Source organism: Papaver somniferum, chromosome 2 (assembly GCF_003573695.1).
Source record: "Papaver somniferum cultivar HN1 chromosome 2, ASM357369v1, whole genome shotgun sequence".
Taxonomy (NCBI): Eukaryota; Viridiplantae; Streptophyta; class Magnoliopsida; order Ranunculales; family Papaveraceae; genus Papaver; species Papaver somniferum.
Window position 1 is genome coordinate 82,807,405 of NC_039359.1, and position 15,356 is coordinate 82,822,760.

At 37.2% G+C, this 15,356-nt stretch overlaps 1 protein-coding gene across 3 annotated transcripts; it reads right to left on the reverse strand.

Annotated features, from left to right (window-relative positions):
- Window positions 1-1,187: 1,187 nt before the first annotated feature.
- Window positions 1,188-4,043, reverse strand: LOC113353638 (cation/H(+) antiporter 15-like). Of its 3 annotated transcripts, none has more exons than XM_026597177.1 (3): window positions 3,795-4,043; window positions 2,660-3,659; window positions 1,188-2,479 (listed from the first exon to the last, which is right to left on the reverse strand). In XM_026597177.1, the coding sequence occupies exons 2-3, from the start codon at window positions 3,212-3,214 to the stop codon at window positions 1,307-1,309; spliced, it is 1,728 nt and encodes a 575-aa protein (XP_026452962.1). In that variant the 5' UTR covers window positions 3,215-3,659; window positions 3,795-4,043; the 3' UTR covers window positions 1,188-1,306. The 3 variants fall into 3 exon arrangements, with proteins under 3 accessions (XP_026452962.1, XP_026452960.1, XP_026452961.1); XM_026597175.1 differs by having other exon boundaries at window positions 3,766-4,043; XM_026597176.1 differs by having other exon boundaries at window positions 2,660-3,530; window positions 3,648-4,043.
- Window positions 4,044-15,356: the final 11,313 nt, after the last annotated feature.

A 15,356-nucleotide genomic window follows, 5' to 3' on the forward strand; every position in this document is an offset into this window, starting at 1 on the left:
ACTATTATACCCTCACATTATTTACTTCTCATCTTCTATATCGGCACATAATAGGGGCAAAATTGTCCAAATGAAATGTGCAGCTTCATAACACTGTTCACTACAGTGCCTAAGGTTGTTCCCTTTATATAATATAGATAGATCAGTATCATCGTATCATTGATTTGAATTATTACTACTACAATTCATGAACACTCTTACATGAACACCGTTTCTGAGAACTCATATAAATTCTCAGAGTTTAACCTATAAGAAAAATTCAGTGGACCTATCCATTTTATTTATAATGAGGAGGAGGAGCCGGCCGTCGTATGGGAACAGGAGGAGGAGAGAAGTATGGAGTTGTATTCGCCTTTGGAGGAGGAAACCGGTTCCTAGACACACGTAGCATCCGTGCTCTTCCCATCTCTGCTTCCAGTGTTGATCCATCACTGACAACCATCATTAACTTTCGAGTAGGATATGGATGACCACTACTATTGACTTCTCCATGAACATAAGAAGAATTACTAGTAGGATTTTCTCTGATCTCTACTACACCATATATTATCATAAACAACATTACTAGAAGAACAGTACTTGTACTTCTTCTAATCAAAGCTGATGCATATGAACTCAAGAAATCCATTAATGCTGTAGAAATTGAAAATGTGAACCAAGAGAAAAATAAATAAATTAAAGGACAATTTTGCTACACATTTTCTTGTCTCTTATTTATAGGAACGAACTAAAATCTTTTGACTTTGAGGGACTTATTTAGCTTGAGTAGTTAAGTGTCAGCCTAACTTGTCTAAGTTCAATTAAGGCGGCCAGTTTTTCTTTGCAAGGAACTTCTATCGTGTAATGTTTTTTTTTTTCCTACAGTGTTAGGTGGATGGTTAATTTACGCGGTTTGTACCAAGTCTTAAGAGTCAAAAGTTAAGAGTCAAAAGATTTCATTTTGTTTGTGCCGAAGTTAATATTTTGTTTCCAGAGCTCATGTTTTTTTAATGTCATAACCGCAAGGACCGGCCTTGCAATTGGCCAAGGGCAGCTCTGCGGAAAGCTTATTCATAAGGAAAGTGCAGAAGGGCCTCAGACTCTCCCACAATGCATATAGAACTCATCTAAAAGAAGAATCTGCACTTTAAATTTATATTTGAATATGAAATTTTCACGATTTTGTCTACTTGAATTTAGTTTCGTTTCTATGGAACAATTTTCTTACGATACTTGGTTGAATGTGCACATCAACAGAAAGAAGAATTGCTATTATACTGCAACGGGTCCGAGTACGTACCCCATTTAGCTATACTAACTACGCACTCTAGGCTAATTCACCAAAATAATATTTAGGGCTATCGAGCAAGGTTGAATCAACTGAGGATTGTTGCTGAACCACCAATATTGATCCATTACAGTTTGAGTTAGATGAAGCAAGCATGTCTCCAACCAGCCCTAACTCTGGGAACTCACTCCACTCCTCTAGACCTCGAAGAAGATCTGATGAGTTTTGGTCATGGTCTTTACCCAGTATTAAAAGGTCGAACGAGTGTTCGATGGATGTGATCACCGTAACGATCCCTATACTGTCTTTCATTTCCTCTTCTCTGTACACTACATTTTCATTACCTACACTATACTTCTTAAAGTCATCTATACTATCATTGTCTAACATGTCAGCATCTGAAGCTGGATCCGGATTCTCCCTGCGAATAGAAAACCTGAATACCGTTAGTTTCACGCTACTGTTTTCTCCCATGCGAGTACCATAAGCTAGTGCCTCTCTATCATCTTCACCACCCAAGAAGATTACTGCAACAAGATATGGAGGTTTGTCGTTTTTATTCGATGCTTGCGCTCTTTGTGGTGACCCTCGATCTACTAGGAGACCAACAGAACAAGGGGCCGTCTTAAGAACGTTCTGGTTCACTTTTCTGATTGACGTGGGCAAGTGGGTCGTACTACTGAGACTTGGATGATGATGAAAGGGTAAGATTATTAGGGATGTTCTTCTCTCAGACGCGACTGAGCAAATATCATCATGCATTGTACTGTGAGGTGAGATTGCAGTGAGCGAATTTACAAAAACTGTCCCCTCGTTTTGTTTTTCGTAGAGTTTGAAGGCATTGATTATGTGAGAAGACGGGTTAAAACTGTTTGAAGAATCTTCCTTTTGGCTGTTCTTATGAGTAACAAGTAGAGGTGATGCTCGACCTTGAAGTGGTATTAGATGGAGCATGTAAATGCAGATAGGACCATATGTTGTTGGATGAGAAGCTTCAAGGACATTTAGGATGGTAGAGACATTTTCGTTGTGGTAGATGCAGGCAAGTATCCGAAACTCTACATTCCGTTTGCTGCAGTTCTTGATAGTTCTTCTCTTGTATGCATTGCATCTTCTTGAAGGGTTGTACAGGAATTTCACCGATGGCGAGATTGTTCCAGTTACAATCACCGCTGACAAAACCAGGCAAGTGTAAATGCGCTGGCTAATAAGCTGCAAGTATAGTAACACTTAGCAAAAATTAATTAATGTGATAAACCTTACGAGGTAGAATCCGCTGACGCCACTGTTATGCCCATATTCTGCTTCTTATAGGAGAATAATGGCAGGACAGTGGTGTCGATGGATCCTAACTCATGAAAAATTTAGTTGTAGTACTATAGATTTATTTACCTTAAGACCGACTGCCCATACCCAGAACTCGATATCTAATACTCCTTGGACATTCATGATTATCCCTAGCCATAAGGCATCTTGGTAAGGCACTCCGCAGAATAGAGCAGGCAGCAGTGACCCTAAGAGCTTCCCTAAGAAGCTAATAAAAACTATGAACTCCAAGATTAGAAACTCTTGCCGCTGTATTTCAAAAACGTTCACCTGGAGTGTGGAGGAGATAATAAAGATTGGAAGGAGTATTGATTTGACGAAACACTCGAGTCTATCTTCTATAGCAGCTCCTAATGGCGGTCCAGCAGGAACAGCCAGACCTAAGATTATAGGTCCAAGCAAGAAACGCTGACCTACAGTCTCCCCAAATAAGGAACTCAACAAAACCATCACAAGTATGGAAAATATGTAGCCTTCCTTGATGCATTTCTCTTCTGATGTGTTTCTGATTATCCAAAACATTATCGGCCGCAAAATGAAAGTGATAACTAGCACCAGGAAGCAACAACTCAAAATTATCCATATACACGCATTTGATTTCTTGGCTTGTATGCTCGTCATAGTTGTATAATTAATGAATAGAGAGCACCAGCTAAAAGTCCACTTATCATTGACACTGACATTGCTAGACGCCCGATCTCCGAACTGAGGAGCTGCAAATCATCTAAGACGCAAGCCACGACATGGAACGAGCTTAGCGACATTAGATGTGCTACGTTGTCAAAGGATTCAGCCACTTTGTTATTTAACTTTACGTTATGATGCACCATCTTAGAAACCGATAAGTTAAGGCATAAAGGACAGAAGAAGCAAAATAGACCTATAAGCCATCCCTTCTTCCCTGACCTCTGAAGCATGGTTAAGTCTGTCTTCACTCCTATAAGGAATAGAAAAAACATGGAACCAAAGTACTGACAGTTATCAAATATGTACATGGAATTCGGAGGGAATATTCTATGAAGAGCCCGGTGCGGCCAAAACACGAAGGACCTACCATTATCCCACCCTGATCCATGCAAATTCAAAACCATTCATTAGAAAGGTGAGAGAAATGCATGTGAATGAGTATTTTCAAGGAGAGGAGATGTGAAAGAATTAATCAAGAAGCATACAATCATCTGTGAGATAAAAGAAGTCTGACCGATAGGTTCTAACAAGGACTTTACGGTTGAGGTAAATAGGCAAGCAACGGCTATCTGCATAACGAAAACAGGATATATGTAATTGAAAGGATCATCTCCTTGCCATATGCTTGAAAGTTGAGTGCTTACAATATCCACGCCGCAGAACATCGTCATATTGTCGGATATCATTACTGAGGTTGCAATCTTCATTTTCCTAAATTTTGTAGGATATCTTAAACCTGAATTTTGATTGTTGCTGAATTGTGTAAAATTATTAGTTAAGAGTGCAAAGAGGAAAGAAAGAAGCCTATAGGGAATTAAAATGATTTAAAGTATAAATCATCTGAATTGTAGGCAATTTGTGGACCATTACCAACCCTGTACTTGTGGAGATATTTCAGGATTGCTGGAACATATTTGGCTATTTTTTCATAAAGATCTCACTTTGGGTGGAAATATGGAAATATCAATATGATGTCGGTTCGAAATCAACGTAAGTTCTCAAAGCAAAAGCAATTGTTTTTGGTGCAAGCCAATTTTTCCCATGTAACTTTTATCTCATGGTGTTGTTGACTTCTTATTACTTGCTAAGAATTTGCCCCCACCAGGGGAATGATAGGATGACCGAATCTTAAAAACGGATGGGCGGATGGGGAAATGCTCATTTGTCCCTCGCGACAATGCTTCTGTTGCGCAGCGCCAAAGCTTCAGACACACCTTATCCCCATTGACAGTTGTTTTTTTTTTTATAGAAAAATTTAAGGCAAAAGCACCTTAAGGAACCATTACAACTTCATCAACACCATTACAGGACCATTACAGAGATAGTGTATGTAACAGAAATTACAAGGATAATATGAGCAACAACACTTACAGATCTGATGTAAAAAACTTGAGCAGATTTGACTAATATGGACACTAGCAACTCCAGAGACATAGCAAAGAGAATCACCCAATAATACAACTAATTGAATCGTTTCCTTGTGAAGTTTAGATGATATTATTTGGAAAGAACTAATTTCTTCCAAAATCAATTCACAATTTTGCACAAGGTAAAATTGTTAAGATAAAAAAAAAAGATCCATCCATCTCTCAGGGTTCTGGGTGTGTGGAGATGAACAACCACAGATAGCACTCCTTTCCTGGTCACGAACAGGAGAGGCATGATCATACAGTGATCCACTTTTTTGTAACAAAGTAACTGAAAGGAACCCAATACAGGGGTATTGATTACTGATAAGATCTTGCTACTTCGTCTCTTTGAATCAGATGTTATGTTGATTGATCTTAGAGTTGAGTATGTGATTGTTGCTGCTGTTTCTGTGATTCTTCTTGTTGATTCTGTGATTGTTATTGCTGCTGTAGTTGAAACTCTTGTGATTGCAGCTGCTACTTTTGAAACAAGTGATTCTGTTGCTGCTATTGATCCTGATTTAAGAAATGCTGAAGAAGTAATGAAAACAGAAATTTTCCTCCCAATAGAGAGAAAACACATCAATCCTAATAACGAATCTAAACCAGAGAAGAACTACTCTACACCAATCTAAAAATTAAAGGATGAAAACCCAACTAGATATCTCAAAGAAATCAGTCATATTTAAACCAAAAGCTAACCTAAAAAGATGAAACCAAAGCAGTAAAATATGAAAAGGCAAAGGGAGAAAATGGTTTGAGCTTCTCTTGCTCAGATCTTCTCCAATAGAGCAAGATCCGAGCAAGAGAAGACTCAAACAGCGTTAGGGTTTCGTTGGGTTTTCAGAGAGGATTTTTTTTTCTGGAGAAAACAAGCATGCAAACGAACTTGCTAAATCAATACAAAGTGGTTTAGCTATCAAGCAGCTTTAAAAAAAAGTCGTCTCTTGTAGAAGAAACATTAGAGTAATTTTAACAAGAATAAGTTTCTATCAATGAGCACCTTTGTAATTGAAGATGAATATTTCGTGTCCTGGGAATAGAGACTTCGTATACGTACCTACACAGAGTTATGATCTGATGGTTCGTATAGTTGATCACCAAATCTGATCAATTATGGTACTTTTACAGGTGACTATCGCGATTCGCGCGAGTTATGGGATTATGATTATCTTCTTTGCAAGTCAGATTGTCAGTCCAAAAGGTATCAGGAGAGAGAATCACTGACAAATATTTCTTATTGATCGGTAAAAGTTGTGCACATTGTACTTGATTTACAAGCATAGCCTTTCTGGCTATTTATACTAGTGTAGCTATCAAACATGAAGTAGACCTAATTGAAAACCGCCTTAATCTAGTTGGAGATGACTTCATTATTCACTCAAATATTAATTCCTTATCGAATGATATCCTTGACCTGGGTAGCTTTCCTTGTCACGTGACTCTTAATCCAGGTCATGGGCTCCTAGTCCTGACTTGTAGCTGTGTCTACGGTCTCTATCTTCAGTGCGGTATCCAGAACTCAGATCGGGCATGTGGTTTAGTCTTCGTCTTCAGGTCGTGGTTACGAGAATATGATTTCCTTTAAGTCTTGCACGTACTAAAGACTCGTCTGCCTGACCTCGACCTAGGTTCTCTCTCAGCGCTCTAGCTCGTAAGACCTGTAAAACTATCAGTATTGGGTAGATGTTGTATTTTATCATCTACATATTTTTCCCCAGTTTAATTAAAATTTATTCTTTGATTGTACTTTATGTAAACTTTGATTATTGTTTTCTGCTTTGCAGCAGCTCAGATCGTTTTTTTTTACAGCTGGATGTGGCTTTCATTTTGGTGTAAATATTATATTTACAGCTGATCTCGGATAAAAGATAAAAATTAGTTTTATTTTGGGCGGTATTACCTAACTTTGGGATCTTTGAGATCTCTTTTTGATCCGATGTGCCTTTATCTTGGTTAGAGCACTGCTCGGTCGAACTCGCAATCTTGGCTATCTCAAGCTTGTTTGTCAAGTTTAGTTGATCAAAACTATATACTTGATTTCTAGTCTACTTATAGTTATGTCTCGTATTAGGATAGAAGTGTGTAGTTGAGATTTAGACTTCACGACGTTCACCAATTGAAGAAGAAGATCTACTGAAGAGCTTGGAGGAACTTCATCAACAAAAGGTATGTGGAGACTAAATCTTATCTATCACTCAGAAGTCTATTCTATTTTATCTTCTAATGAGACTAAGTAGTATAGCTATATAAACTTTTACATTATACACATTTGAAATTTCGAGCCGAGTTTATCTCGTTTATATATTTCTCGAAATACGTGTTGGAAGCTTTTAGCTTTAGCTAAAGTTCATCATCTACTTGACGAGTTTAGTTGGAGACAATTAATTTATGAAATAAGGTCCCTGGACTCAGGTTCGTTTGCGAACTCAGTTTGCGAACTAAAGTCCCTGGAACTTTAATGAAATACTCATGAACTCAGGTTCGTTTTCGAACTCAGTTTGCGAACTAAAGTCCCTGGAACTTTAATGAAATAAGGTATGTGAACTTGTTTTATAAAACGTGGCATTATGTTCATGAATTGGTTCTTGTATAAGTACTTTGTACAATTACAAACCAAAACGATTTTGTTTCAAATGGTTCATATATATTTTTATGAGATAGTGAACATTTGAACAACTCTCTTGAATTACATTTAGATTCATTTGATTATATATCATGATTGATTGATCATCATATTTGATTTAGAAGTGTTAAATGAATGTGGCTAAGTTATAAGTGTTCATGTGGCTAACTTCGGTTAACTGTTATTGAGCCAACAAGGTATACACATTTTGGTATGGTTCATCCATATCTAAATATAGGTATATTTCATTTGTGTGTATCAAGCTAATACCATCTAATGGTGTATATTGATTGTTTAGTTTCTAAGTAGACTTAGCTTGAATCTTAAATCAGGAATTCATCTAACAGTGAATATGAATTGATTTGTTACTAAGCTATCTTAGCTTTGATTGTAAGCAACCCTGATTTGAAATACTATATAAGGGAGAACTATAGCATCTGGGAAACCTAATCTCGACACTCTCGTGTGTCCTAGTTGCAAACTAGAGTCGATTCTCCTTTAACCTAGGTTTTCCAAAACCATGATTAGGTTAACGACTTGAAGACTTCATTTGGGATTCGTGAATCCAGATTCAATTATTTTCTCTGTAGTTGCGAATTCTGATCTTACTTTTTCTATCTTATTGAATTTTATCTTCTCTAAGATTTACTCGAGATTTATCTCTGATAGGTAAGATATATAAAGTAATCACAATAGTTCTTCATCTCAGACTCTTATGGTTCCGCAGTAACTTCTTCTATTAATCAGTTAGGTTGTTGTGAGGTGACTAATATTTCTAGGCTGCTCTTCGGGAGTATATGACCGGATTATTAGTTGAGTTTCCTGTTCACCTTGATTTATCTAAAGACGGAAACAAAACCAGAATAGCCATATCTGTGGGAGACAGAAATTTTCGACTTTGGGCCGTAGCAACTCTTAGTTGTGGGTGAGATCAGCTAAGGGAATCACGTGCGCAGAATCCTGCTAGGATTCAAGAGGCGTAAGGAACGCGACTGTACCTTAAGCGGTGTGAGACTTGGTTAGGGCTCAACTACATTCCAGCCCGAAGTTAACCTGTAGTAGGCTAGAGTCTGTAGCGGCTTAATACATTGTGGTGTTCAAATCTATATTAGGTCCCGGGGTTTTTCCGCATTTGCAGTTTCCTCGTTAACAAAATTTCCGGTGTCTGTGTTATTTCTTTTCCGCATTATATTTGTTTATATAATTGAAATGTCACAGGTTGTGCGTAGTTCAATCATAGTTGATAAATACGAACTTGCTTGTTGGATATAAATTGATTGAATCTCTGACATTGGTCCTTGGTACCATCCGAGTTATTCTCATATCAATCAATCTCACGGATTTCTATCTAGTTGATTTAATGATTGTATTGAGAAAGAGATAAAGCTCTTTGATATGTTTTTTGATTGAGTCTCACTTTTAAGTTGGTGATCTCGGAACTATATTGGAGTTTAGTGATACATACATATTGCCGAACGAAATATTGGGTGTGGTTGTGATAACCCCGCGTTTTCAATTGGTATCAGAGCAGGCAAACACGATAAACCTAACTAGTTTGTGTTTGTTTGGTCCTAAAGTTTGTTCTGATGGGAAATCACTTTGGGAAACTTGTTTTGTTCATCTATATGACGCACACCAGAAATCCTTAAAGGGTGTTCAGAGTTTATTCTCTACAAGACCTATGGTCTCTCAAGATAATCTCGAGTCGTCTAAGACATTAAAAATCTTATCTGATGGAAAACAATCTAAAGGAAAAGGAAAAAGTTCCCCTAAGAAAATTCGTTGTAGGAAACGTGTGGAAAAAAGCTCAAGATATGGAACCTCACTAGAATGTTACTAATTATATTTGAGGAATACTATCATGATGGAGCATCTATTGACAAATATCTGTTTAGGGCTTTTGAAGACATTTTTAAATTCTTAGAACGACTTAATTCGATTAAGGAAAAAGGTTTTCCCTGTGTTAGTACCGATCCTGTCAAGTCATGTATTCATGATGTACAGTCTAATCATGGTAAAAACTCATGTAAAATATGTAGAAATATCTTTGTTGAGTTAGTTACGGGTTCCAAATATTGTAAAACTCCACCCTTTAATCGTAAAAAGGGGGAATCAAAACGATTAATTAACCATGAGTATCATCACTACTATGATTATACCTCTGGTACAATTCACAAATATCAAACTGATCTGGTTCATGAGCATTCTCCTTTCCATCTAGCCTCTTGGTAACAAGAATTGGCGTCACCCCTCCTGTCTATAGCTTGAGATGGGGCAAGTAACAAATTGATTTGCTTAGTATTTTTGTATTATTTTGGGTAGTGTTTTTTTTTTTTTGTACATTTTATGATAAAGCTTCTTAGCAGAGTGTTACTGACAATTAAAGTATTCCAATTTGTTGAGTAAACTCTAATTTTTTAAATATTATTGTGTCAGGTTATTAACCCTTTTAAGATCTCCAAACCAAAACCTTATGTTTATCCCCCCATTTGTGACGTGACCAACTTTATATGTGATGTGTCGTGTGACGCGTTAGCATTCTTCTGAGTTGTCACAACTTTACATGTGCGGAGGTCCTTTGGAGTCAGGTGAAGATCATAAGCTTGACTAAGGCCTACCGTAACCTGATAGTAGATATTGTGGAGAGCCATTTGACCCTGGATGAGGCGGTCATCGGTAGACTTAGACATTCAACCCGGCTGAGGCGATTAACCATAAACCCATAGGATACATTTGACCCTGGATGGGGAGATTATCCGTAGATCTAGACATCCAACCTGGTTGAGGCGGCCAACCATAGACCTACATGAGCCATTTGACCATGGTTGGGGCGGTCATCCATAAACCTACCCATTCAACCCGGTTGAGGTGTTCAACCATAGACCTACATGAGCCATTTGACCCTGGCTGGGGCGGTCATCCGTAAACCTAGCCGTTCAACCCGACTGAGGTGGTCAACCATATACCTACAAAAGCCATTTGACCCTAGCTGGGACGGTCATCGATAGACCTATCCATTCAACCCGGATGAGGCGGTCAACCACATACCTAAAAAAGTCATTTGACCCTGGGTGGGGCGGTCATCCGTAGGCCTAGCCATTCAACCCGGCTGAGGAGGTCAACCATAGACCTACATGAGCCATTTGACCCTGGCTGGGGTGGTCATCCGTAGACGTATCCATTCATCCCGACTGAGGCGGTCATCCATAGACCTACAGGATATTTTACCTTTTGAGTGTTGGAGTCCTCTTTAGAGTGACCAGACTCTTTTTCCGTTGAGCGATGAAGGTTATCCACTTAGAAGATAGAATTAAAGGCTTTCCGCTTCATAGTGACGATAGCTCTCCGCTTCTGAATAATGAAGGTTCTTTGCCCTAGAGTGGTGGAGGCTCACTAGGCCTAACCAGGATTCTTGAACTTTGAGTTAGCTTTTCTTTCGATTGAACCTCATCCTTTTCTTGGGCTCCGCATTATTTAAGTTCATATGCTTCTATGTGTGGCCTATCGACTGACCGTACTCATGGGCCTGAGAACTTCGACTGGGTTGGACATTTCAGCATAATGAAGATTTTTCCTTGGACTAGTAAATAACGATTTCATCCTTGGACCGTAAAATGACTATTTTACCTTTGGTATAAAAGTCACCATCTACATGAGGTTTTGCTAATAGTAAGGTTATTGAAAACTTTAAAATGCAATCACATATAGACCCTATGATATAACTTATTACTTGACTCAAAAATTGTTATATAGTGGATAAAAAACTTTAAAAGACAGTCGCATATAAACCCGATTGAAGTCCAGTGGCCTAACTAACTTTGAAAACCAGCTTGCAAGACGCCCAAAGATTATTAATTTCGGGATCCTATACTTACCATACTATATGGTATAATTATCAACATACCCAATGATTTTGTACTTGACCTAACTCAAATGCTTTCGAGTCAGAGATATGACCAGAAGTGGACCTCGAGCCCGATATAAAAAATAAATAAAGACACAAACGATTGAATATTCGATTGTGGTTGAATTAGATTCATTTCCGAATCATCACAAATATAAACATATTACTATCAAACAAATTTGAAGGTTCTCTATTCATCCTTCAAATTTGAAGAATCTCAACAAATTTTGAAGGATGAAGCTAGAGATATAGAGACAAACTACATTATTTTGACACACTCTTTCACCCAAATGTAGGCATAAAGAAAGAGATAAAAAAAGCCAACTCTTATAGTATGTTTAGGTACCAGTCAAGAATTTATTTTCCAACTTCCAAAAGCAAAATTTCACAAGTTAGTTTGGGAATACAATTTTAAAATAACCTCTAGAACCAAAAAAAGTTAACTTTTTGCGAAGAAAAATATTTTTGTTTATGCTTTCAAAGTTATCTTCTAATGCTAAAGAAATAGAAGTATTTATTCTTTTAGAATCCAAACACCCTCTTAATGTTTCGCTTAAATCATTTTTTTGTGGATATGATTCGTCTAACTCATATGGATCTAACTCAGTGTTTTTTTTTTATAGAAACTTAATAACCCTAAAAACTATCAATTTTAGACTTCATACACAGCCTTGGTTGGTAACCGAGTAACAAGTTGGCACCATCTCCTTTTTGAATAGAAACCTCCAATCTATGAAAAATAAAACTACCTAGACCACTACCAGCATCATTACTAACTAAACAATTATTTAAATGCTTAAAAAACCATACAGTATCCTCACTAAGCTCCCCCAAATTAGTAAAAGCTAAAAAACCCAAACCATAGCCATGTGAAACACATTCCTCCAAGTATTTAGTACGCTTCCATAAAATTTCTTTCAAAATGGCTTGTCCAGGAATGAAAGTGCGAACCCCCTCTCCAGTGAAGAGTGAGACACCTGTGACATCCATACATACATCTTGGCCATTTTCCCAGTTAAAAACAAGGATATCATTAGGGCGTAAATCCTTGTTGTTGTTAGAGCATAGCTCGGTTGAACCCACCAAGCGTTATTATGTCAAGTTTGGTTGTCATATTTTAATGAACCAAAACTCATTTAAGAGTCGCTTGATTAAATGTACTAGAGTCGACTTCGTATAAGTTAGCTTGAAAGTATTAGGATATGAGACATTACAAGTATTGCGAAGACTTGAATAAGTGAAGAAGTACAGAGATACAACCACAACATAATCCTTCCACTTGAGGTTAGTGATATATGACTTGAACTGTTTCATTCCCTAATGTATCTTTCAAGTCGTGCATATTGAAAACAAAACTGCGAAGCATGAACACTCTAGATAGACATATTATTAAGGAATACAATATGAAGTTTATTGATTAACCATTAAACTCTGTAGATAAGACATCGACATAATCGTTTAAATGCTATTGTAATTATGGGTATGAGGTGAGGATTTAATCCTAGGAAACAACGTTTTACATGTGTTTTAAGGAAGTAAGTTCACGAACTTGTTCTGTGAATCGAAAAGGAAATCTCCAGGCATTATTGGGATTGTTCTTCATTGCATATCTTATGAACGACCAATATGTGTGATTAGTATAACCGCTCATGACTTGTTTGTGTTCTTGGTAAAACTATTCACATGAGGCCTCACTTATGTATTGGTATGACTTTTATTTGTGAAGCCGATCTTAAGTAATCACCTATGAGGTATGATCGAGTTTGTGATTTATTGAACCGAATCTGGGTAAAGGGGAACCGATACTATGAACGGGTGCAGTACATCACAAAGGGGAATCGATCCTTGTATGAGGTGCAGCAAAGTTTATAGCAGAAAGGGGAACCGATCCTATGGACATGTGCAACACGTTTTTAGGCAAAGGGGAACCGATCCTATGGACATGTGCAACACACATAAGTTAGATACCATATATATGTGGGGAACCGATCCTAGTACCTAGTCAACCAAAGTTTGGAAAGCTAGTGTGACTATGCACAATACTTACATGGAGGTAGCACCGAAAATTGTTTTGGTAGAACCGTTAAACCCATGTTTTGTGATTGAGTGTTTCTTGATTAATCACATAGTTCTTGAAAGTCAGATGAACCAATTCTAAACTTGTTTCGAAGTGTGGTAAATCGGTTTCAAGTGTGTAAGTATGAAAGAGGACTTACAAAGTAAGAATGTCGACACACTTTGAACATGTGCATTAATGCGTATCTTTTATTGTTCAAATATATTCCTTAACATCTAAAAGGAAGAAAATCCCAGGATCGAAATTAAATAAGTTAAGAATCTTTTAATTAAGATTTTTAATTTTATATATGGAAAATAAGAATTAGTAATGTGCATTTACTAGTTAAATATTTTCCAAGGAGATTTTCGGTCATTATTTTGGACAGAGCATTTCCAAGAATTATGAAAACCGAATTTGGAAATTATATTGCATATCTTGAGAATATTTTCGGTTTTGGAAATTCCTTGGTGTCCAAACTTCCTTGTCTATAAATACTTTGAGTTTGCATTTCTAGCAAACTAATCCTTCGTGACAACAGACTTCCTCTGGTTGTGTTTTTACTGGTGAAGCCGCCTAGACTTCCTCTAGCAAACTAATCCATTATTAACATACTCTGTTCTGTGTGTGATTGATCACAAGAGATTCGGGTAGTTGTGTGCAGGTGTTCATTGAAGATCTAAGAAGATTTGAAGACAAAGAAGAGATATGAGATTTATTACTTGGGTTTATAAATATTTGGTGTGCACAATACTTGTTTCGGTAAAAAGAGGATCCAACTATAATCGGTTTATTATTGTAGTAGATTAGATTGATTAGTTGACTAGATCGGCATCAATACAATTATTTTTTGATTGCAAAATCTTACGATTACCTTCGGTAATTGAACATAAGATAGATCTAAGGACATGACGAAGGAGTTTATGTTAAGATAAATAGAAGAGTGTTTGTCCAACTCATATCACTTGGTTGAAGAGAGTTGATACCAAACATATTTGTTGTTCCTTTACTGTTTGGAATACGAATCAAAGGAATTGTTCCAAGTACGTGACTTATTTATAAGTTGGAGGCGTGGGAATACAGGCGGAACTAGGTGAACTATAGGTTTAGTTGCTTGGTCTCAACTATACGAAGTTGGTTTATTTTGTATAATGGCTTAATCCTGAAAGTATTCAATTATGGAAAGGTCCCGTGGTTTTTCTGCATTTGCGGTTTCCTCGTTAACAAAATCTTGCTGTGTCATTTATTTTTATTTTATTTTATTGCATTGTAATTATTTTATTATAATTAAAGTAAATTACATAAACGTTAATTCTTATTTACTTGATAAGCAATCCTATTGTGTTTGGTTAAGTCCGAATCTTTGTATCAAGTAAACATACTTCGTTGTTGTATTGTATCGATCTCTTATCCATAGACGATCACATGAAGTGTGAACCGATTAGTTGTATTGTATCGACTTAGTCCATGGACTATCACTTTAAGAGAAAGGACTTATAGGAAGGAAAAGTTTTAGCTTGAGGTATATTTGGGTACCCTCGCCTTTTCAGTTGTCATCTGACAAAGATCCCAAAGCAACCTCTTTGCGTGCAGGCACACCAGCTTTGTAACATATATCCGCAATTACATCACGTACAAGGTCATGACGAAACTTGATCCCAACGTCTTTATCACAATGGAGCGCGTGGTCACCAAAAATATCCATGGGCCTATTGCAACTAGAGCACAAACCATCCTTGACGAACAAAGCATACCAAGTCGATAGTAAACTACTGCTCGAAACTATCTGGCCCTAGGCATTGATCAAGACCGCTAATAGGAACAACCAAAAGATAATCTTGAGCATGCTTAACCTGATTACATTGCCACAGAATGGAATTTCTTGCAAACATTGAAAATTGGACGGGGATTTGCTTCTTGACTGCATCAAAATAAGTAACTGCCAGGGAGTGCATAGAAGGAGGGGCAGTATCATCGACACAATAGTTAGAAGGTAATCCACATACCTGAATAAAGTTCTGAAGAGCCGATTGATAAGCAAAGTTTTTATCAGTTGAGTATAAGCCACCCAAAGAGAATAA